The 24,932-nt window shown below is 42.0% G+C and overlaps 1 protein-coding gene across 1 annotated transcript; it reads left to right on the top strand.

Annotated features, from left to right (window-relative positions):
• The first annotated feature begins 1,723 nt into the window (after positions 1–1,723).
• Positions 1,724–14,362, top strand: LOC132655961 (uncharacterized). Its single transcript, XM_060390508.1, is given in 3 exon segments — positions 1,724–6,886; positions 6,888–6,936; positions 14,298–14,362. Coding segments are annotated over 3 exon segments (5,277 nt in total).
• The last annotated feature ends 10,570 nt before the right edge of the window (positions 14,363–24,932 follow it).

The following is a 24,932-nucleotide window of genomic DNA, read 5'->3' as shown; positions in this document are numbered from 1 at the left end:
CATGATAAATGCCATGGAGAGATCAGGGGTAAAAGAGACATACGTAAATAAAATGAAAGGAATTTACAGCAAGCAAGCAAGCAAGCATATAGTTTACATCAAAATAAATGGAGAGAAACTCTGGGCTGGAAGGAATGGCTCAGCTGTTAAAAGCACTGAGTTCTTTCAGAAGACCTGGGTTTAATTCCCATAACCCACATAGCAACTCGCAACTATCTGAAACTCTAGTTCCAAAAGATCTGACACCTCAACCAATAGACAGAAAATAAAATTAAATAAATCATTAAAAAAAAAAAAAGCTGGTCACAATATAATCACACCTCTAATCCCAGCACTTGGAGAGGTAGAGGCAGGTGGATTTCTTTGCGTTTAAGGCCAGACTGGTCTACTCATATGCTGGCCCTCAAGCTTGTCAAAGATCTGTGGAATATGACATTTTAAGATGTGTAAACTTACTAAGACAGAGAGTCCCAAAATCCTGGCAGTAGCTCCCCAAAGTCTCCGAGAAGATTTGGGCATAATGATGGATAACTTTGACTCTGGATTGTGGTATGTTAACCACTGGGCCACAATGCCCCAACTGGCCCATCTCTAGGACCCAGTCTACACTGTGGACAAAGCTGTGGACACCTGGAAAGTCATTGTTTCATGCTGAGGTCAAGTGAGTTGAGGTGAGATCAGTCTCTCATGTTCTTTTTCCACAGAAACAGTTTCTCATCTTCTGTGCCTAATGACCTGACTGTCTCTGCTCATGATGCCATGAGACTACAGGAGCCAGGGACAATTGCCTAAGTGGCGGTGAAAGAATAAAGTCCTAGCATAATGCTGACTCTGCTCACAATCTGCCTTCCCGCCTTCCCGGTTCCGGGTACGTGACTCTGCTCACAATCTGCCTTCCTGCCTTCCCTGTTCTGGGTACGTGACTTAACTACGGCTTTGTTCAAACCACCCAATCAGACCCCTGTAACTATGCTCCTCACTTCTGTAACCGCGCTTCCTGCTCCCGAGCCCTATAAAAACCTGTCACCCCAACCGAGAGGCGCGCAAGTCTTCCGAGAGACCTTGTCTCCCCGGGTACCCGTGTACTCAATAAAGCCTCTTGCTGGTTGCATCCGAACAACTGGACTCGTTGATCTTTGGGTACGGGGTCTCCCTGATGGAAGACAACCTTCGGGGGGTCTTGCATTTGGGGGCTCGTCCGGGATTTGAGACCCCTGCCCAGGGGCCACCGACGAACCTCGGGAGGTAAGACTGCCGGCTTCCTATTCTGTGAGTCTTGTGCATCGTTGTGTTAAACGGTCTGTCTTTGTGAGTTCGTTTCCAGGGGGTTCGAGTCCCCCTGCGGTCTGGGCTTGGCCAGGTCATCTGTATCAGACGGAAACTAGAAGGAGCCGACGGGCTCGTACTTCTTTTCCGTGCCTCCTGGGAGACGTCTCAGGAGTGCCTGGTAGGGGAATCATTTGCTTCCCCGTCTGAAAGGTAACCCTTCTTGGGTTCCCTCCTGTCTGGAAACATGAGCCGAGTGGGACTCTTTGGGGCGACGCCCCTGAGAGAAGGCTACGTGCTTCATCTGGGAGACGGAGGAACTGGACCTCCGACACGGTCTCCATCTGAATTTTTGTGTTCGCTTTGGCGCCGATCTCGTACCGCGCGGTTTGTGTTGTCTTCTGTCTGCCTGATCTTTGTCATAAGTGTAGTGAGTGTTGTTTGTCTGTCTACCAACATGGGACAAACTATCACCACCCCCAAAAGTTTAACTTTGCAGCACTTCAAGGAAGTCCGTGACATCGCCCACAATCTCTCGGTGGAAGTGCGGAAAGGAAAGTGGGACATCTTCTGCTCATCTGAATGGCCCACCTTTGACGTGGGCTGGCCACGAGATGGCACCTTTAACCTAGATATTATTTTGCAGGTGAAGGCCAAAGTCATGAATCCTGGGCCCCATGGGCATCCAGACCAAGTCCCTTATATCATCACGTGGGAATCTCTGGTCAAGGACCCCCCACCGTGGGTGAAGCCCTTCTTGCCTCCCCCTTGCCCAAAACCCACTCCTTCTGCCCCCTCTCTCCCGCCTCCATTAGTTCCTACCCCAGTTAACTCCACCCTTTACCCAGTCTTTATGAAACCTACTCCAGAAAAGGACCCTAGCCACAAGAAGACACCCCCGGTCCTGCCGGCAGATGATGGCCCTCTACTGGACCTGATGACCGAACAACCCCCTCCTTACAGGGGCCCAAACCTGGCACAGGAACCAGGGGAGGCAACCGCCAGAGGGGGACCCCAGGGAGAGCCCCCCTCGTCCCCGGTGGCGGGACGCTTAAGGGGAAGACGAGAAGTCACTCCCGACTCCACATCCCAGGCCCTACCGCTACGGATGGGGCCTGATAGCCAGCTCCAATGTTGGCCCTTTTCTGCGTCTGATTTATATAATTGGAAAAATAATAACCCTGCTTTTTCGAAGGATCCCTCTAGGCTCACTGCATTGATCGAGTCTATTTTAGTGACTCACCAGCCCACCTGGGATGATTGCCAACAGCTGCTCCAGATGCTGTTGACCACTGAGGAAAAGCAGCGGGTTGTCATAGAGGCACGTAAAAATGTTCCAGGAGACGATGGACAACCCACCCAGCTGCCACACAGAATAGATGCGGCTTTTCCCTTGGAGCGACCGGATTGGGACTTCTCCACTGAGCGCGGTAGGGAACGCCTACGTCAATATCGCCAGTTGCTCATGGCGGGTCTCCGTGGGGCCGCAAAGCGCCCAACTAATTTGGCCCAGGTTAAATTAGTGACTCGAAAGTCTGAAGAATCTCCCTCTGCCTTCCTAGAACGCCTCAAGGAGGCATATCGTGTGTATACTCCCTACGATCCAGACAGTCCGGATCAGGCAACTAACTTAGCCATGTCTTTCATTTGGCAGTCAGCCCCAGATATTAGACGGAAGTTAGAAAGACTTGACAATTTAAGAGAGAATACAGTGCAGGATTTGCTGAAGGAGGCAGAGCGGATTTATAACAAGAGAGAGACACAGGAAGAAAGGGACGAAAGGCTGAAGAGAGAGGCAGAAGAAAGGGAGAATGTCAGGGAGCGGAAGAGAAATAAAGAGTTTAGCAGGTTGTTGGCCACTGTAGTGACAGAACAAAGGCAGAGTAGACAGGACCTGGGAGGCCATAGGGGTCCCCGACTGGACAAGGATCAATGCGCCTACTGCAAGGAAAGAGGGCATTGGGCCCGAGACTGTCCCAAGAAGCCAAAGGGCCACCAAAAGGGACCTCAAAGACCCAAGCCTCAGACCAATTTGCTCAATCTGGAAGACTAGGGGTGTCGGGGTCAGGAGCCTCCCCCTGAACCCAGGATAACTCTTAATGTGGGGGGGCAGCCTGTCACCTTCCTGGTGGACACCGGAGCCCAACATTCTGTACTCACCACCTCACCGGGACCCCTAACTGACAAATCAGCATGGGTTCAAGGAGCAACCGGAGGAAAGAGGTACCGTTGGACTACCGAGAGGAAGGTACAACTCGCCACCGGTAGGGTAACTCACTCCTTTTTGCACGTCCCTGATTGTCCCTACCCCCTGCTGGGGAGAGACCTACTTATGAAACTTAGGGCACAAATCCACTTTGAGGGGACTAAAGCCCATATTACCGGGCCGCAGGGACAGCCCTTGCATGTGCTAACCATGCACTTAGAAGATGAGTACCGGCTCCACGAGCCTGAGAAACCTGAGTCGCAGGATGTGACTAGTTGGCTAGAGAAATTTCCCCTGGCTTGGGCGGAGACTGGAGGAATGGGTCTCGCCATTCACCAACCGCCCTTGGTGATTGCTCTAAAGGCATCTGCGACTCCTGTCTCTATCAAACAATATCCAATGTCACATGAGGCCTACCAGGGAATCAGACCCCACATTCAGAGACTTTTAGATCAGGGCATATTGGTACCGTGCCAATCTCCTTGGAATATGCCTCTCCTTCCAGTCAAAAAGCCAGGAACAGGAGATTATCGCCCAGTACAGGACTTAAGGGAAGTCAACAAAAGAGTGGAGGACATACACCCCACAGTCCCCAACCCATACAATCTGTTGACTGGGCTTCCCCCGAGATATGTTTGGTATACAGTCCTGGACCTCAAGGATGCTTTCTTCTGTTTGAGGCTCCACCTAAAGAGCCAATCTCTTTTTGCCTTTGAGTGGAAGGATCCAGAGCTGGGAATATCGGGCCAGCTTACTTGGACAAGATTACCACAGGGGTTCAAAAATAGCCCCACCCTTTTTGATGAAGCTCTACACCGGGACTTGGCTGACTTCAGGGTCCATCACCCTACCCTAATTTTACTCCAGTATGTGGATGACCTCCTCCTGGCTGCAGAAACTGAGAAAGAATGTAAGGAGGGAACAGAGGCCCTTTTGAGAACTTTAGAAATTCTAGGATACAGGGCCTCAGCCAAAAAGGCCCAGATTTGCCAAAGACAAGTTACTTATTTGGGATACCAGATCAAAAATGGGCAAAGGTGGCTGACCGAGGCATGGAAACAGACAATTTTGGGAATTCCAGAACCCAAAAATCCGAGGCAGTTAAGAGAGTTCCTAGGTACGGCGGGGTTTTGCCGCCTCTGGATCTCGGGGTTTGCAGAGGTGGCCGCACCACTCTACCCCCTTACCAAACAAGGGACTCTCTTCACTTGGGGGGATGAACAACAGAGGGCCTACGCATCAATAAAAGAGGCCCTGCTAACTTCCCCTGCATTAGGATTGCCGGATTTAAACAAGCCCTTTGAGTTGTTCGTGGACGAGAGACAAGGGAATGCTAGAGGAGTCCTAACTCAAAAACTTGGACCTTGGAGGCGTCCGGTTGCCTACCTGTCTAAGAAACTCGACCCAGTGGCCTCAGGTTGGCCCCCTTGCCTACAGATGGTGGCTGCGATCGCCCTCTTGCTCAAGGACTCTGGCAAACTGACTATGGGGCAGCCGGTAACTATCCTGGCTCCACATGCGGTTGAGGCCCTGGTAAAACAACCTCCGGGCCGATGGCTCTTTAATGCCCGCATGACTCATTACCAGGCTCTGTTACTAGACACTGATAGAGTGCAATTTGGTCCTGTGGTAGCCCTCAACCCAGCAACGCTGCTTCCCCTACCAGAAGGTCCAGAAGTTCATGATTGTCTCCAGATACTTACAGAGGTACAAGGCACCCGACCTGACCTAACTGACCAACCCCTTTCGGAGGCCGACTTCACCTGGTTCACCGATGGGAGCAGTTTCCTGGACAACGGAGAGCGGAGAGCAGGGGCTGCAGTCACCACCGAAACTGAGGTAATTTGGGCCAAGGCCCTACCACCTGGAACCTCAGCGCAACGGGCTGAACTCATCGCCCTGACCCAAGCCCTCCGAATGGCGGAAGGTAAGAAGCTAAATGTCTATACAGACAGCCATTATGCCTTTGCTACTGCTCATATCCATGGAGAAATATATCGAAGAAGGGGACTGCTTACCTCCGAAGGGAAAGAAATTAAAAATAAGACGGAGATATTGGCCTTGTTAGAGGCTTTGTTCTTACCCTCGAGGCTGAGCATTATTCATTGCCCAGGTCACCAAAAGGGGGACAGCTTGGAAGCCAGGGGCAACCGCTTGGCGGACATGACAGCCAGGGAAGTAGCGATGCAAGGAAATTCAGAGGCTCCCTGCCTCATGGCCATAGATCTGGCCATGGCAGAGGCCCACTCCGTCCAAAAACCCTCCTTCCATTTCCATTATACTGAGGAGGACCAAAACCTCCTCAAAGGAATGGGGGCCACATACAACCCCACAACAAGACTCTGGACTTTCAACGAGCGACCTGTGTGGCCCCTACAACAGACCCGGGACCTGATCAAGTATCTCCATCAACTGACCCATCTTAGCTCCAAAAAGATGAAAACCCTCCTGGACAGAGAGGAAAACGCCCACTATCTGCTAGGTAAAGATAAAATCCTACAAGAAGTAGCTGAAGAATGCATGGCATGTGCCCGAGTCAATGCAAGCCATAACAAGATCGGTGCGGGGGTCAGGGTCCGAGGACACCGCCCTGGCACTCATTGGGAGATAGACTTCACTGAGGTGAAACCTGGACTCTATGGGTACCGGTACTTACTGGTATTTATAGACACTTTTTCTGGGTGGGCAGAAGCCTACCCTACTAAACATGAGACTGCCAGAGTTGTCACCAAGAAACTTTTAGAAGAAATCTTCCCTAGGTATGGAATGCCGCGAGTACTGGGCTCTGACAACGGGCCTGCCTTCGTCTCCCAGGTAAGTCAGTCAGTGGCCACATTGTTGGGGATTGATTGGAAATTACATTGTGCATACCGCCCCCAGAGCTCAGGGCAGGTAGAACGTATGAATAGAACTATTAAGGAGACTTTAACCAAATTAACGCTTGCAACTGGCGCTAAGGACTGGGTATCCCTCCTTCCCCTAGCGTTGTATAGGGCTCGAAACACTCCGGGCCCCCATGGGCTCACTCCTTTTGAGATCTTGTATGGCGCCCCGCCACCAGCTGCCCATTTCTTTGACTCTGGAATAGCCTCCTTTGCTGATACCCCCTCTCTTCAAGCTCATTTGCAGGCTCTACAGCTTGTGCAACGGGAGGTTTGGAAGCCTCTGGCGGCCGTGTATCGAGAGCAGCTAAGTCAACCTGCGGTCCCGCACCAATTCCAGATTGGAGACGTGGTTTGGGTACAGCAACATCAGACAAGGAACCTGGAACCACGCTGGAAAGGACCTTACACTGTTCTGCTGACGACACCCACAGCTCTGAAAGTAGACGGCATCGCCGCCTGGGTCCACACCTCCCACATCAAGGCTGCCACCCCTGAGCAGCCGCCTGATGCCTCGGACTATGGGAACCCGATGGAAACTCCACCGCACTCAAAATCCTCTCAAGATAAGACTGACTCGGGGGGGGGGGGAACCCTAATAGTCTTGCTTCTTACCCTGAGTATTACAACAACCCAGGTCTCTTCCCCGCACCAAATTTTTAACTATACCTGGATTATCGAAAATCAAGCTGGGGACATTGTTAACACCAGTTCCCAGGTTGGAGCCCAACCCCACTGGCCCAGTCTGGAGGTAGATCTCTGTGCCCTTGCTCTAGGGGCCAGCCCCGACTGGGGAACCCCCGAGGTCGTGTACACTCCGGGGTCAAGCGCCCCCCAGCTAGAAGGCCGTCGCCCCATAGTTCCGGGCTGTCGCAACGGGATTGAGAGAGCAGACCTACATGGTCAGGCAGGGATCTATGTCTGTCCGGGAAGTCATAGGAACAAAAACCTCAACTATAAATGTGGGTGGGCAAATGACTACTTTTGTGCCTCTTGGTCCTGTGAAACTACGGGAGACACCTACTGGGCTCCCTCCTCCAATTGGGATTATATAACTGTTAAGAGAAAAGATCGCCAGCCAGGGGCGACCCCCAATTATATCCCAGATCAATTAAAGACAAAATGTGCCACCAGTAGCACTACAAAGGGGTGGTGTAATCCCCTGCTCATTCAGTTCACTGAGCAGGGAAAGAAAGCGCCCTGGACAACTAGCACCAGGGGTTTTGAATGGGGCACCAGGCTTTATATGCACGGATGGGATATGGGCCTTACCTTTAAACTCAAACTTAAAAAGACCTCACCCACAACTGCCTCTGTGGGACCCAACCCAGTCTTACAGAAGCCCTCTCTACCACGACCTCCACCCCGGCCAACATCACCCCCAAGTACTTCCGTTTCTTCCCCCAGCTCCGCTCGGTTAATTACAGGCCCCACGATGCAACCTCAGCGACCTGGGTCAGGAGGTAGGCTCCTCGATTTAATAGCAGGAGCCTACCAGGTGCTAAACCGCTCCGATCCCCACCTGACTCAAGAATGTTGGTTATGCCTGGTTTCTACCCCACCCTATTATGAGGGATTAGCTATAATGGGCAATTTCTCTAATCATACCACACCGCCAGCAACTTGCTATCCCTCTGTTCAGCATAAGCTAACCCTGTCAGAGGTATCCGGGCAAGGACTTTGTGTAGGGACCATACCCGCTGCCAGTCAGCCACTTTGTAATTCCACTGCCCCTCTTACCTCAGGAAGTTATTACCTGGCTGCCCCCAATAATACCTTGTGGGCCTGCAACACTGGCCTGACCCCTTGTATATCAGCCCAAGGCTGGAATGATAGTTCTGAATTTTGTATTTTAATCGAACTATGGCCTAAAATAGTTTACCATGAACCAGAAGAAGTTTATAGGCACTTTGAAAAAGGGACTCGATACCCTAGAGAACCTTTGTCTCTAACCCTGGCAATAATGCTGGGGGGACTAATGGTTGGGGGCATAGCCGCAGGGATTGGGACTGGGGCCACCGCCCTATCAGCGACCCATCAGTTCCTACAACTTCAACAAGCTATGCATGCCGATCTACAGGCGCTAGAAGAATCAGTAAGTGCCTTGGAGAAATCCTTGACCTCACTATCTGAGGTAGTTCTACAGAACCGTAGAGGGCTAGATATCCTCTTTTTGCAAGAGGGAGGACTATGTGCGGCTCTAAAAGAGGAGTGCTGTTTCTATGCCGATCACACCGGACTAGTCAGAGACAATATGGCCAAACTTAGAGAGAGACTTAATCAGAGAGAAAAGCTCTTCAATGAAAGACAAAGTTAGTATGAAAGCTGGTTCAATAAGGCCCCCTGGTTCACCACTCTTGTTTCCTCTCTCATGGGCCCCTTAATTATAATTCTTTTAATTCTACTTTTCGGGCCTTGCATTCTAAATAGGTTAGTTCAGTTTATGAAGGACCGGCTCTCCGTCATACAGACGTTAGTGCTAACCCAGCAGTATCATCAACTCAAGCAGCTGGAGACGGAGATTGACTCTCCCTAGACCCGCAGAATGAAGGATTCCATTCTAAGCTAGAAGAAAAATGGGGGAATGAAAGAATAAAGTCCTAGCATAATGCTGACTCTGCTCACAATCTGCCTTCCCGCCTTCCCGGTTCCGGGTACGTGACTCTGCTCACAATCTGCCTTCCCGCCTTCCCGGTTCCGGGTACGTGACTCTGCTCACAATCTGCCTTCCCGCCTTCCCTGTTCTGGGTACGTGACTTAACTACGGCTTTGTTCAAACCACCCAATCAGACCCCTGTAACTATGCTTCTCACTTCTGTAACCGCGCTTCCTGCTCCCGAGCCCTATAAAAACCCGTCACCCCAACCGAGAGGCGCGCAAGTCTTCCGAGAGACCTTGTCTCCCCGGGTACCCGTGTACTCAATAAAGCCTCTTGCTGGTTGCATCCGAACAACTGGACTCGTTGATCTTTGGGTACGGGGTCTCCCTGACGGAAGACAACCTTCAGGGGGTCTTGCAGCGGACTGACTGACCAGTCAACTCTATCATTTTGATTGATACAGAGATTTATTTAACTTACAATTTATCCTTCTCCTGTCTCTGATCACATTGATGGCTAAGCTAAGCTAATGGTAGCTTTGTAGCTAAAGATCAGACAAGCAGATCCACTGTTAGTTCTTTGGTCATTTCATTAGCTAGTAAGAACTACTAGGTACTAGATCTTTTAGTTAGAAAGGCAAAGAGATTTTCCTAGCTTACAGACTTCCTGTTAATTGCGTGTGTCTTACGTTGAATAACTGGATTGAAAGATGTAAAGTTTATGTTAGGTCTGAGGATATGAAAGTTTTAGTCATAAGGATCTAAAAAAAAATAGTTGAGGGTCTAAGAAAAAGTTTCAAAGTTGGTTAATACAAGAAAGATTGGAGGGTCTATATAAATATTTAAAGAAATATAAATGTATAAAAGTTGTAATGATATAAGAAGGTAATTTAAGGCATATTTAAAAATAGGAAATATTTTAGATTTCTCCCCCCTCTACTACTGTTGTGCTTAAGTTGTTATAAGATTTCAGAAGTTCAGAGTTATGACATTGATCAGTAGAGTTCTAATAAGCTGATAGAGCACTGACTGCCTGTTATCTAGTCACAAGCTCAATATTTTAATTTCCTGTTGGTTATCTTTTGGAGACTTAAAGGTGCTTCTCATTATGCTAAAAACATCTCTGTCTAATATGTTTATCTCTGACCCCAAAGCCATAGCTTTTACTAAGTCTTAAAAGCATGAGTCTACTCTTGCTGTCTTTGTAGACACCTGTTACTTGCTTTTTCTAAAGTATGGATCTTAATACAATGGTGATACTAATATACTTGCTTTTGTAAACTAAAAATTCATATGAGTTGCAGGAAATCAAAGTCATGAGACCTGGATCTGGCATAGCTCAAACGGATCCCAGATGAGTTTTCCCCTTGGTCTTGGAATTCCTCACTTTTTCCATTTACTAGACAAATTTTAACTTCTGTTTCTAGTCTGATTTTGTCTCAGCAGATTTTCACCCGACTGTCAGACCCTATTCAGGGACTGGCTATGGACTTCAAGCTGAAATATGGACTTGCTGAAAGATTAAGTAAAACAGTCCAGTGAAAGTGATGTCTCCCTGTCTCTTCAACTGGATCACTAATTAGATGGTGCCCTGTTGCCTAGCCTTTGACTTTTCAGCCTTCCAGAGTCCCCAATGTCTCTGCCCCAATGTCAGCCTAAAGAAATTACAAAAGAAAGATCCATTGGCCTTTATCCTACCTAACAGGCTGAAATGCTAATTCAAAAAGGGGCTCCCTGACATTAGCTATTGTCTTGGGGACCTGCTTAACTGGAGCAGGAACTGGTATTGCACCACTGGCTTTACAAAGCTAGAATTACAACAGCTTAAGGGCAGATATTTAGAAAGATATTCAATGCCTTGGGAATTCATTCACCCATTTAGAAAAGAATGTTGATTCCCTGGCAGAAATAATGTTGCAAAACAGAAGGGACTTGGATCTATTGTTTTTACAGCAGGGTCGGCTATGTGCAGCCTTCAAAGAAGAATGTTGTTTTTACGCTGACAACTTGGGAATAGTCAGAGAATCCTTGGCTAAGGTTAGAGAAAACCTGGGTAAATATAAAAAGAGGACAAAGCAAACCAAAACTGCTTGAAATCTTGGTTTAGTGCTTCTGTTTGGTTTACTATTTGTTTTCTGCCTTAATAGGACCCTTACTAATATTATTATTTATGCTTACCCTCGGCCTCTGCATATTAAATAGATTGATTGTCTTTATTAAAAAGGTTGGGAACTATTAATGGTATTGAGATCCCAATATCAACAACTCAATACTCAGCTCTCAGATCTTTAAGGTACACAAGATTCACCTCCATAGTCACTAGAAAAATGGGGGAATGAAGTAATTGAAGATAATAGGGCTAATTCTATTTTGTCTTTCAGACTCTATCTTAACTTGACTGTTCTTAGCCTGACTTGGCCCCCACCTTAGGGTTCTGGAGAAAAACCACCTGGCCTTCCACCCCACATATTGTAATGAATACCACAGAATGTGTTAATAGATAACTAAAGTCAGGCCTCACAAATACCACAGAATGTGTTAATGGGTCTTCCACCCAGCAGGCTGTCATACAGATACCTTGTGGTTTGACCAGGTGGTTCAGACCAATCAGCTAAAGGTCACCTGGATGAACCTTCACCCAATTTTACCTAATCCTGTTGAAATTCCCCACTTGCAGTTTTTCCCTTTAAGAACTCTGCCTTCCTGAGACTCAGGGACGCTCTTTTATGAGTTGCTGCATCAGGGACGATAGACAGACCAAGCTTGAGCTTGAATAAAGACCCTTTTTTGTTTGAATCAAACTCTTGTTCCAGGTGGTCTCTTGGGAGTCTCGTGATCTAGGCATAAGAGATCTGTAGCAAAAGCCACAGGGCATTTGCATAGAAACAGAAAAATTGATCAATAGAATCAAATTAAAGACCCAGACATAAATGAAAAGACCAATAAACACCTAAGTTTTGATGAAATCAGAAATACACACTGAAAAAAAGTAAGCATCTTCAACAAACAGTGCTGCTCAAACTGTACTTTTGCATATAAAAGAATGCAAAGGCCTCAACATAAAGTCAAATACACTGAACCTGATAGAAGAGAAAAGTAGGAAATAGATTTGAATGTATTGGCATAGGAGACAACTTATTGAATAGAACACTGATAGATAGTTCAGGCACTAAGATCAATTAGTAAATTGAAAATCTTTTGTAAGGCAAAGGTCATTGACATTGGACCAAGGCTGCAAGTGACAGAATGGGAAAGATTTCTTAATTAATTAAATAATTATTTGTTTTTACCAATTCCATTTCTGATGGATGGCTAATATCCAAAATATATAGTGAATTCAAGAAACTAGATATCATTAAATCAAACAGTTCAATTTAAAAAGGGGGAACAGATCTAAAAAGAGAATTCTCAACAGAGGAGTCTCAAATTACTGAGAAATGTTGAAAGAAATGTTTAACATTTCTTAGTCATCAGGCAAATGCAAATCAAAGCTACTGTGAGATTCCATCTTATGCCTCATAGAAGGTCAGTAACATAGGTGACAACTTATGCTAATGAGGATGTGTAACAAGGGAAATACTTTTCCATTCTACGTGGGGCTACAAACTTGTACAACCACTATAGAAATCAATAGAAATTTCCTCAGAAAGTTGGGAATCAATCTATCATAAGATCTAGCTATACCATCTTTGGGCATATACCTAAAGAACACTCATCCATCCTACCAGGAAACTTGATCAACTTTTTTCGTTGTTGTTTTATTCATAATAGCTAGAAACTGGGAACAACTTAGTTGTCCCTAAACAGAAGAATGCAAAAGAAAATGTACTACACTTTTTACAATGAATTATTACCCAAGTTTTTAAGAAAATGACACCATAAAATTTGCAGGGAATTCAACAGAACTAAAACAAACCATCCTGAGTGAAGTAACAAAGACCCAGAAAAGTAAATATTGCATATATTCGCTTATAAGCAGGTATTAGCTCTTAAGTAAATGATAGCCAAGGTACAATCCATAGACCTAGAAAGTTAAGGTAAGGAAGAGAGATCTAGGAGGGATGCATGGACCTCCCTGGGAGGAGAAAACAGAACAGATTGTATGGCAGCTAGGAATGGTAACATGGGCATCAGTTTGGGGGAGATGTGTGGAGCGAGAGACTATAGGAGAGATGGCTGGGATGGGGGGGAACGTTTGGGCAATGGTGCTTATTATAATATAAACCTCCTGGAATCTACTAATGAAATCCTAATGAGGATTCCTAGTATTGGGAAATGTATAGTCTCACTTGACCATCTCTTTTTTGATCACAGGAGTCTTCCAGTGGTTTAACTGGGCTACATTCAATTAAGTTGATAGCCAAGGCTGTCCTGTGAAAGCTTCAAACAAACTAGACAGTTTCTAAGGACAAGGGTTGCTCCAAGGAGAACATCCACACACTTCATTGAACATGAAGAAGTCGAGCTGATGCCTGCATGGAACATTCACCACTAGGGTCTTTGGTGTGGGAAGATACTCTGCAGGCTATTGAAAGAGAAATGTTGAAACCTACCTGCTCACAAACCCTTTGACCTGCAATCTGCCCAGCCTGTAAAATATGCTAAGACAATGGTGACACAGTTCTTGTGGGGGCTGCCAAGCAATGTATGATTTGGCCCACTAAGGCCCACTCCATGAGAAGGAGGCCATACCCGACAGTGGTTGAATAACCAGGAACCACTATTAGAAAGCCCAGAGACCAAATATAAAACCAAACACCAGATCCTTCACAAACTTGTCATTCTGGTCATCTTGCTGTATGAAACTCCTATCTTCTGGCTTCAGCCTGGAAGATCCCCAGACCCATGTTAACTGCTAACCGGATCTACAGAATGACCAAGCTTGGTCTAGGTATTGATGAGAATGATCCTACTGTGGATGACAGCTGCTGTAACTAAAGAAATGCCACCCCTGCCTGGAAGGAGACGATGACACATCACGCATGGAAGAAGTAGACTAAGCCTCACCAGGAGAACTATGTGTTTACACTTACCATCATTCCTTCTGATAGTATATTGTCTAGGGTTTTTGTTTATTTTTGTTAACATTTAAAGCACCTATGGCATAAAAACTAAGGGAAGATAAAATTCCTTTCTACTTGTGTTACTGTGATACTATAGGCTTAATTCCACAGGATGATAGAATGTTTAAGACATAATGTGCCCTACTTTTTGGTCTGAAGTGTTTGGCTGTTGAGCTGGATTCCTTAGTAGACCAAATCATTTGTCACTTTAAGTGTTCTGAGATACACATGTTTAGAAAGAACAAAAATTAAGATGGCTAAAGTTTCATCTTATAATTTTTTTCATCCCCTATAGTTTTAATTCTGCATGTACTCTTCTTAGAAGAACACAAGTTAAAACAACTTGACAGTAATTCCTCTTGTGGCTTGTGTTTCAAAGTACTGAGAACAAATTCTAAGCTTCTTCCCTAGGTCTTGTAACTCAGCAAGGTTTGTGAATGGAAATATTGCCCAACCACATTCTGCTTTAAAAGGTAAACACAGACTGGATTAAAAACAAAAACAAAAACAACACAACTGCTAATCTTTAAAAAAACATTATCAATGAAATGACTTCTAATGATTTAATGGTATACTCATAGATCAGTGCCTTATCTAGTCATTTTCAGAGAGCTTCTCTGACTGAGACAGGAATTGAAACAGAGACTCACAGCTATACATTATATAGAAGAGAGTCTAAATGAGAGGTCTCCATAAAATCCCTCAGAACAGAATTCATGGAGTCACATACAAGAGGAACCACAAAGGTTTAAAAAGTCAGAGGGAATAAAGAATACCAGAACAAAGCCCTCTGAATTACCTAATCAAGGCAAGTATGAGTTCACAGAGACTAAAGCAGCAAGCACAGGGTCTACATGAGTCTGTACTAGGTCTTCTGCATATACATATTATAGCTATTTGTTTGGTATTTTTATGGGAATCATGACCATGAGAAAGAATGGGTCTGTGTCTCTTCTTTGTACTCTTGGGACTTTTCTCTTCCTGTTGGATTACCATGTCCAAAGTCAATATGATAGACTTTGCTTCATATTATTTTATTTTGTCATGTTCAGTTGTTGTCTCATTTCTAATAAGAAAAAGAAATGAAGTTTATTCAATGGGAACTTGAGAAGAAACTTGGATGGTTAGAGAAAAGGAAGAATATAATCAGAATATATTGCATAGGAAAAATCTATTTTTAATAAAAGAAAAACAAGAAAAATAAGGGAAGGAATGAAGGAGGAAAGAAAGAAGAAAGGTGGCAAGGAAAGAAAGAAGGAAAGAAAGGAGGAAAGAAAGAAGAAAGAAAGGAAATTGGCTGAAAGAAAACCAGGAAGAAGAAGTGAGTATGTAGAATTTCTCCAGAAATTGTGTTCTCCTTCAGTTTCTGCCTACAGTTCTGTCTGACTTCCACCAATGATGGACTAAGATTGTTAAATGCAAGCCAAATAAACCCTTTATTAGTTACTATTTTATTGCTGTGAAGTGACACCATGACTAAGGCAACTTATAAAAGAAGGAGTTAATGGGAGTTACAGTACCAGAGGGAGATTTTATGACAATCATAGTTGAGACCATGACACCCGATAGGATTGTAGCCTGAAACCTCCTTGAATCTTATTTACATGAGCTTTGACTTGTTACATTTCTTTGTTGAATAAGACTTTCTTTGTTTTAAGAGTGGATATTACTTAGGTATTTCCTATTTACATATTTGAAGTTTAGCTAGATGGAGTCTTGGACTGAAGGCACAACTCTTTATTTCGTTTGGATCTTTAAACCTCTCATCCTATTGAGCACAGGAATTGGCTCCAATATTAAATTTCCTGGTGCTCTCTTCCTCTTCAAATTTTGCATTTTGATTTCTTCTTTTCCTGATTGATCTTTTCTTGTAGGTCTGCATAAGAGTAATTACTAATAATTATGAGACAGAATCAATATTAAGCTATCTTGCCAATAGAATCTCTGCCAATAGAATTAGTTCATAATATTTTAGCTTAGTATCAGGCATATTCTTAGGATGAGGACAAAACACAGTCACATTCTTTGCTAAAATATCATAAGAATGGTCTCTAGCCCAGTTAATATGGGCTAGAGGTTTCCTCCTGAAACCTTTTGAGCTGGCCTTAGCCTACATTTCTCTCACCATGCCTGTCTTCCAGTATCAAGTAGGATGTTGTTTTAAGCCACAGTTAGACTACTAAAATGCTTTTCTTGTCCAAAGTCCTAAAGTCTTTCACTTGTCTCCCAAGAACAGCATAGTTATGCCTGTAACAACAATAACCCACACTCAGTTACAAACTTCTGCCTTAGTTACTTTTCTATTGCTGTGAATAAATACTGTGATAAACAGAACTTCGAGAAGTAGAGTTCATTTGGGCCTTTCAGTTTAAGAGAGCTAATCTATGATTATCTTCGTGCTGATGATGGCATCAAGGAGGCCAGAAGGCAGTCTTTGGATCAGTCACTGAGAACGTATACATTGAGAACTTATACAAACCAAGAGAGGGAGAGTGAAAGGAAGAAGGGGAAGAAGAGAGGGGAAGAATGAAAGGGTGAGAGAGAGGCCTGACATGAGCTTCTGAAGCTTCAAAGCCTTCAAAGAGAGAAAGCATAATTCAGAAGGGCATGGACAACGGGCTGTAGAAACCTAAAAGCCCACTCCAGGTGACAGACCTCCTCCAACAACACTACAGCTAACTTCACCAAGTGGTAACCAAGTCTGTGGTCACATATATGAGCCCACAAAGCAGCCATACAACCTTCCATCCCGAAGGTGCTTCGGTCTTGCTGTTTTATAACAACAATAGGAATCCTAACTATATTACAATGTCTATTGTAAAACACTTAACATTTAGACAAAAACACAAACAGCATTCTAGAACAATTGCACCCTTTACTATTATCCTCATGTATTAAAAGCAACATAGATTACTGTTAGGGCACCAACATTCTTGGCAATATAACATATAAACCTTGAAGTGTATATTATACATAAATTTAAATTAGTGTCTTTTGTAGTGATATTTTCACCATTGCTCTCATTAAATTCTGTCATAATTTAAAAAAAAGTCAATCATGGTGGCACATGCCTTTAATCCCAGCATTAATAAAGGTATTATTTTTCACTAGATTTATCAGAATATTTTAGTTATTTTGTGATCTTTATTTTTCCAGTTTTCTGAAAGGCATAACTTACATACATAAGTCAAGTGATTTTTTTTCTGAATGTATGTCTGTAAGTCTCTATTCTCTAGTAATATTTGTGTGTGTGTGTGTGTGTGTGTGTGTGTGTGTGTGTGCATTTGTTATCACTTAATTAGTACCTGTTCTTTGGACTCTGACTTTCTAATTCATAAAACACTTGACTTTGGTCAACCATGTAATACTTGTCTTTGCCAATATATCTCACTTGTTCTCTACTTATTGATTTTTCTCCTTTGAAGAACTTAATTTGTGCCAAAAAGTTAATGGTTTAAAATCAGTGCATTAAGATATTCAGATAAACTCTCAATTTTCTCATCATGTTAAGTACCTACTTAGCACTTTTCCAATAAAATCAAATTATATCTTAAAAACTAACTGGAGATCTAAAAGGAAGGCATGCAATAGATAATTTTGGAGTTTATACTAATATGTCAATAAACATCTGAGTAAGTATCTTGAGTAGTGAGATGAAAACTATAAGAAATCCAAGATACAGAGTAAAAAGACAAAAAATTGATAAGAAAGTCATGAGCATAGCTTTCTTTCAGTCCTTTTGATAATTGTCCATTTATATCCACATTCATTGTTGCCTTCCATATACTAAGGACATAGATTGTTAAAGTTGTAGTGACTAGACATACTTTCTGTAAAAAAAAAAAAAAAACCTACTATGCTTTGAATAGACCATTGATTGTTTCCTCATACAGTCCAGAACCACCTGCTCAGGGAGTGGTACCACCGACAGTGTGATGGATCCTGCTACCTCAATACAATCAAGACAATTCTCACTCCATGGTCATGTCCAAAGGCCAATATAATTGGGTATTTTCAGGTGGCACTTGACTGTGTGGAGTTGTTGGTTTACTCTAACTAGGACAGTGCATATACAATGTGAATATGTTTATCTTGTGGAAATTTTCTCTTGAGGCAAATTTCTTATCTGGTTTGAATATAGAAAAATACAACTTTATAAATTGTTTCTATCTTTCTCTCTGTCTCTTGATGTGACTTATTTTCTTTTTGTCTCTTGTACATGTGCAGATACAAAATTTTTACACTTCCGAAATTATGAAAAAAATGTTTATATGTGACCCTAATTTCACACAATATACTGAGTATATTGATGTGGTGGTTAGAAAATGCAGAAAGTTACATATATTTACTTTTAAATTAATTATGTGTTAAAAGAGACACTAATTGATATCTTGAATTGTATTATACCCTTCAGCATGATCTAGAATGTGTCAGTGTGAAGAAGAGTCTTTGAATATTTGTAGCATGAGTCTTGTGTATATTTTACCCTGCAAAGAATAATTTAAATTAGAAACAAAATTAGATTCTATTATGACATATGCTACATTTCCTATGTTATGTCAAAAATTAAGAAATATTAAAATTTAAAAACAAAAAAAGAAAAAACAAGAAAATGCAGAAAGTGAAAAAAAATGCACAGAAAAATCTTCAATTCTTATGACTTCAGGTTGGACAGTGGTAGCAACTGAAAAAAAAATTGTTTTTCTCAGCATTTACCTTGTAAATGTCAAGTACAAAGGATTTGGAGTGTCAGCACCTGATTAACCCAGGCTGTCTGCATTGTAATCTCTAAATGTCTGCTATGTTCTGCTTTCTTCACTAAGAATAAAATGTTCCAGGTTTGGTGTGTCCATCTAATTTTTTCCTGTGGTCATGAATAGATTTGTATCTATTGCTATAGCTTAAATATCTCTGTTATTATGTTTCAAAACCATTCTCTTAGTATTCTCCAATTTTATCTTGTTATTTCTTCTAAACAGAAACTTTCCCTTAGTTCATTGAGAGGAATGAACATCATAGGCAAACAGTGGCCAAATTCCAGAGAACTGATAGAGTGAAATTTGTAAATTTAGTTTAACAGAATACCTCTCCTAGTAGAATAGGCTTTTATTCAAATCTATTGATGTGTTATCTTCTCTACATTGTTATAATAACTAAAGATTAATTTGCACTGACTTAATAAGAATTGTCTTCTTTGCTTACAAATAAAATTGGTCATATAAAGTAAATAAAAAATTTAATGTGTTCTTTTAAAAATAAAAAAAAAAACAAAACAGGGAGAAATATTCTTTTCCCACAAAGTTTCACACACTGAAATTCCAGTATCTCTGCTTCTTTTGTTATTAGTAGCTATTACCTTTATGAAGTATTTTGAAATGGCTATAAAAGGATTTGATAATATTAATCAAAAAATAAGAAATTTATGACTAATTATGCTGTATCTTAAAATTTTTACAAGTCATTTTAGTGAGTAATTTTTAGTGTTGTAATTCCCTATATTTAGCTCTTTCTATAATTGATTTTAATGTTTCCCAAATATCTCTGTTTTCAGAATGCCCTCTTCTGACAAATAGTAATGTCTGGGATGTGATTCAACTCATTTCAATCCCCAAATCAGCTCTGTCTCAGCAGTTCTTTATTTATACTGTGAATAAAATAAGGAAAAAAAAAACCCACAGGAAATGCTGGACCTCAGTGAAGCCTGAGTGATGTAGGTTAGATAGGAAGAATTCCTGACAAAGGATTTTAAAACCTTGCCATGTGTTATAAAGAAGAGTTATGCAATCTCTCTTAGATTGAGGTCTTTAAAAATAAAATGCACTTGCTATTTTAGTGCATGGTCTAAGACTTTCTTGCTGAATACAGATGGTCTTGAATATGCCTTCCAAAGCTACATAATTCATTTTTAAGTTATGATTTCCATTTAAGAAGAGTGAGTTTGTATTATTAGTTCTACTGATGGTTACTTATATTTATAATATAATAGAAAATACTATTTTTGGGGTGATAGAATTTATGCTCTAAATATCATTTCTGATGCTTTTTTGCTGGACTAGTGTTATTTTTCAAATGATCCATTTACATCTCAAAATTACTAATATGAATTTTATAACTTATGAGGGGAAAATATAACTCATAAACCATGGAAATTGTCCACTGTGATTTTTGTGACCTGTCCATTTTATGAATAATTTGCAGAAGTTTATTTAATAATTACTTTAGTGTTATAATAGAAAGTTATACAACTGTAGTAGCAACATAAATGTAGTAGGGATATTTACTTTGATATACTATACTTAGAGAATTATCACTTTTCTGTGATTCAAGAATTTACAGTGAAAGTGTTGCTGAGTAAGGCAAACTCTAAATCTGTTATGCTCCATAATGCCCTGTTATTTAAAAATCACAGTTAATAAATTTGTGGCTAGAACAAAAATTTTAATTCTGTCCCTCTATTCTATCAGTGATTGCTCTGCTTCATATTTGAAACTCAACGATACATGAAGCAAACAACTATAAAGTACTAATTGCTCCCTTTCATTCCTCATACGATATAAATGTCATACAGTTGAGTTTATGTACTATAGAAACTGTGAGAATTGTTACTTAAGTCATCAGTTGTTAATAACCAAGTGCATTTTTTATCATGCAGGCATTTTCAGATAATTACAATTTTCTCACAGTGTATTATTCAATGAGTAATTCAAATGTACTGATAATAATTAAGCAATGTGAAATTTAATAATATAAATACTGAGACCGGGTATTATTTTTTGTTCATTTAAGTATAGAAATATAACAAATTTAATATTAAGAAAACATCGACCAAGTAGTTTTTCGTCATTTTTACTTGAAATAAATGGAAAAGGAAAAATTTAAACCTATATATATTCATCATACCTATGTATATACATTCATCCCCAAATGGATGCAACACAGGGTTTTTTTTTAAATTTTTTAAAATTTTTCTTGTTAGTTACATTTTGTTAACTCTGTTTCCCAGCTGTATCCCGCTCCTCATTCCCTCCCAATCCAACCCTCCCTCCCTCATCTCCTCCCTTCCCCTTTCCAAGTCCACTGATAGGGGAGGACCTCCTCTCTTTCATCTGACCCTGTTTTATCAGGTATCTTCAGGACTGGCTGCAAAGTCCTCCTCTGTGGCCTAGCAGGAATGCTCCTCCCTTGGGGGAGTGGGGAGGTCAAGGAGCCAGCCATTGAGTTCCTGTTAGAAATAGTCCTTGTACCCCTTACTATGGGAAACCAATTGGTTACTGAGCTACCACAGGCTACATCCGAGCAGAGATTCTAGGTTATACTCATACATGGTCCTTGGTTGAGTGTTAGTCTCAAAAAAGACCCTGTGCCCAGATATATTTGGTCCTTCTGGAGCTCCTATCCTTTCCACATCATACTAACTCTCCTTCTTTCATATGATTCCCTGTACTCTGCCAAAGGTTTGGTTATGAGTCCTTGTATGTGCTTTGAAACACTGCTAGGTAGAGTCTTTCAGGTGCCTTCTGTGGTAGACTCCTGTCATATGTTCAATGCACATCCCATTTGGCTTTCTTTTTTTTTTAAAATTTTTCGTCAATTACACTTTATTCATTCTGCATCCCCCCATAAGCCCCTCCCTCCTCCCCTCCCCATCCCACCCTCCCTCCTCCCTCTGCATGCATGCCACTCCCCAAGTCCACTGATAGAGGAGGTTCTCCTCTCCTTTCTGATCTTAGTCTATCAGTTCACATCAAAATTGGCTACATTGTCCTCTACTATGGCCTGGTAAGGCTGCTCCCCCCCCCAGGGGGAGGTGATCAAAGAGCAGGCCAATCAGATTATGTCAGAGGCAGTCCCTCCTCACATTACTATGTAACCCAATTGGATTCTGAACTGCCCTGGGCTACATCTGTGCAGGGGTTCTGGGTTATCTCCATGAATAGTCCTTGGTTGGAGTATGAGTCTCTGGAAAGTTCACTGTGTTCAAATTTTCTTGTTCTGTTGCTCTCCTCGTGGAGACCCTGTCCTCTCCAGCTCTTACTATTTCCCAGTTCTTACATAAAATTCCATTCACTCTGCCCAACAGTTGCCCATCAGGCTCAGCATCTGCTTTGATAGTCTGTAGGGCAGAGGCTTTCAGAGGCCCTCTGTGGTAGGTTCCTAGGTTGTTTCCTGGTTTCTTCTTCTTCTGATGTCCATCCTCTTTGCCTTTCCGGATGGGGATTGGACATTTTAGTTAGGGTCCTCTCTCTTGCTTAGTTTTTTAGATGGACAGATTTTAGTGTGTTTGTCCTATGTTGTATGTCTATATGAGTGAGTATATACCATGTGTGTCTTTTTGCTTCTGGGACAACTCACTCAGGATGATCCTTTCCAGATCCCACCATTTACCTGCAAATTTCATGATTTCCTTATTTTTCATTGCTGAGTAATATTCCATTGTGTAGATGTACCACAATTTCTGCATCCATTCTTCAGTTGAGGGGCATCTGGGTTGTTTCCAGCTTCTGGCTATTACAAATAAAGCTGCTACAAACATGGTTGAGCAAATGTCCTTTTTGTGTACTTGAGCCTCTTTTGGATATATGCCCAGGAGTGGTATGGATGGATCTTGGGGAAGCGCTATTCCTAGTTGTCTGAGAAAGCGCCAGATAGATTTCCAGAGTGGTTGTACAAGTTTACATTCCCACCAGCAGTGGAGAAGGGTTCCCCTTTCTCCACAACCTCTCCAGCATGTGTTGTCACTTCAGTTTTTGATCTTGGCCATTCTCATGGGTGTAAGGTGAAATCTCAGGGTTGTTTTGATTTGCATTTCCCTAATGGCTAGTGAGGTTGAGCATTTCTTTAAGTGCTTCTCTGCCATTCAATATTCCTCTACAGAGATTTCTCGGTTTAGCTCTGTTCCCCATTTTTTAAGTGGATTACTTGGTTTGCTGCTTTTCAGCTTCTTTAGTTCTTTATATATACTGGATATGATTCCTCTGTCAGATACAGCGTTGGTGAAGATTTTTTCCCAATCTGTAGGCGGTCGCTTTGTTTTGATGATGGTGTCCTTTGCTTTGCAGAAGCTTTTCAGTTTCATGAGGTCCCATTTATTGATTGTTGCTCTTAGAGCCTGTGCTGTTGGTGTTCTGTTCAGGAAGTTTTCTCCTGTACCAATGAGTTCTAGAGTATTTCCCACTTTTTTTTCAAGCCAATTCAATGTGTCTGGTTTTATGTTGCGGTCTTTGATCCACTTGGACTTCAGTTTTGTGCAGGGTGATAAGTATGGATTTATTTTCATTTTTCTACATGTAGATATCCAGTTGGACCAGCACCATTTGTTGAAGATGCTATCTTTTTTCCATTGAATGGTTTTGGCATCTTTGTCAAAGATCAGGTGTCCATAAGTGTGTGGGTTTATTTCTGGGTCCTCTGTTTGGTTCCATTGATCCAACATTCTGTTTCTATGCCAGTACCATGCAGTTTTTAAAACTGTTGCTCTATAGTACAACTTAAGATCAGGGATGGAGATACCTCCAGAAGATCTTTTATTGCAGAGGATTGTTTTAGCAATTCTGGGTTTCTTGTTATTCCATATGAAGTTGAGAATTTTTCTTTCCAGGTCTGTAAAGAATTGTGTTGGTAATCTGATGGGCATTGCATTGAATCTGTAGATTGCTTTTGGTAAGATGGCCATTTTTACTATGTTAATCTTGCCAAGCCATGAGCATGGGAGATCTTTCCATCTTCTCATATCTTCGTCCAATTCTTTCTTCAGAGATTTGAAATTTTTTTTCATACAAGTCTTTGACTTCCTTGGTTAGGGTTACTCCGAGGTACCTTATGTCATTTGTGGCTATTGTGAAGGGTGTTGTTTCCCTAATTTCTTTCTCAGCCCTTTTGTCTTTTGTATACAGGAGGGCTACTGATTTTTTTGAGTTAATTTTGTATCCGGCCACTTTGCTGAAGGTGTTTATCAGCTGTAGGAGTTCCCTGGTAGAGTTTTTGTGGTCACTCACGTATACTATCATATTATCTGCAAATAGTGATAATTTGACTTCTTCCTTTCCAATTTGTATCCCCTTGATCTCCTTCAACTGTCTTATTGCTCTAGCAAGGACTTCCAGCACTATGTTGAAGAGCTATGGAGAGAGTTGGCAGCCTTGTCTTGTCCCTGATTTTAATGGGATTGCTTTAAGTTTCTCTCCGTTCAGTTTGATGTTGGGTATAGGCTTGCTGTATATTGCCTTTACTACGTTTAGATATGTGCCTTGTATCCCTGATCTCTCCAATACTTTAAACATGAATGGGTGTTGGATTTTGTCAAATGCTTTTTCAGCATCTAGGGAGATTATCATGTGGTTTTTTTCTTTCAGTTTGTTAATATGGTGGATCACATTGATGGATTTCTGTATATTGAACCACCCCTGCATACCTGTGATGAAGCCTACTTGGTCATAGTGGATAATATCTTTAATGTGTTCTTGGATTCGGTTTGCAAGTATTTTATTAAGTATTTTTGCATCAATGTTCATAAGGGAGATTGGACTGAAATTCTTTTTCTTTGTTGAGTCTTTGTGAGGTTTAGGTACCAAGGTGACTGTGGCTTCATAGAATGAGTTTGGTAATGTTCCTTCTGTTTCTATTTTGTGGAATAGTTTGAAGAGAATTGGTGTTAGCTCTTCTTTGAAGGTCTGGTAGAATTCTGCGCTGAAGCCATCTGGTCCTGGCCATTTTTTGGATGGGAGACTTTTGATGACTGCTTCTATTTCTTTGGGAGATATAGGACTATTTAGTTGATTTACCTGGTCCTGATTCAGCTTTGGTAAGTCAAATCGATCAAGAAAATTTTCCATTTCATTTAGATTTTCAAATTTTGTGGCATATAGACTTTTGAAGTAAGTCCTAATGATTGTTTGGATTTCCTCAGTGTCTGTAGTT

This window comes from Meriones unguiculatus, chromosome 8 (assembly GCF_030254825.1).
Source record: "Meriones unguiculatus strain TT.TT164.6M chromosome 8, Bangor_MerUng_6.1, whole genome shotgun sequence".
NCBI classification, from domain to species: domain Eukaryota; kingdom Metazoa; phylum Chordata; class Mammalia; order Rodentia; family Muridae; genus Meriones; species Meriones unguiculatus.
The sequence above is the reverse complement of the archived record's forward strand: the minus strand, read 5'-3'. Positions and strand labels throughout refer to the sequence as shown.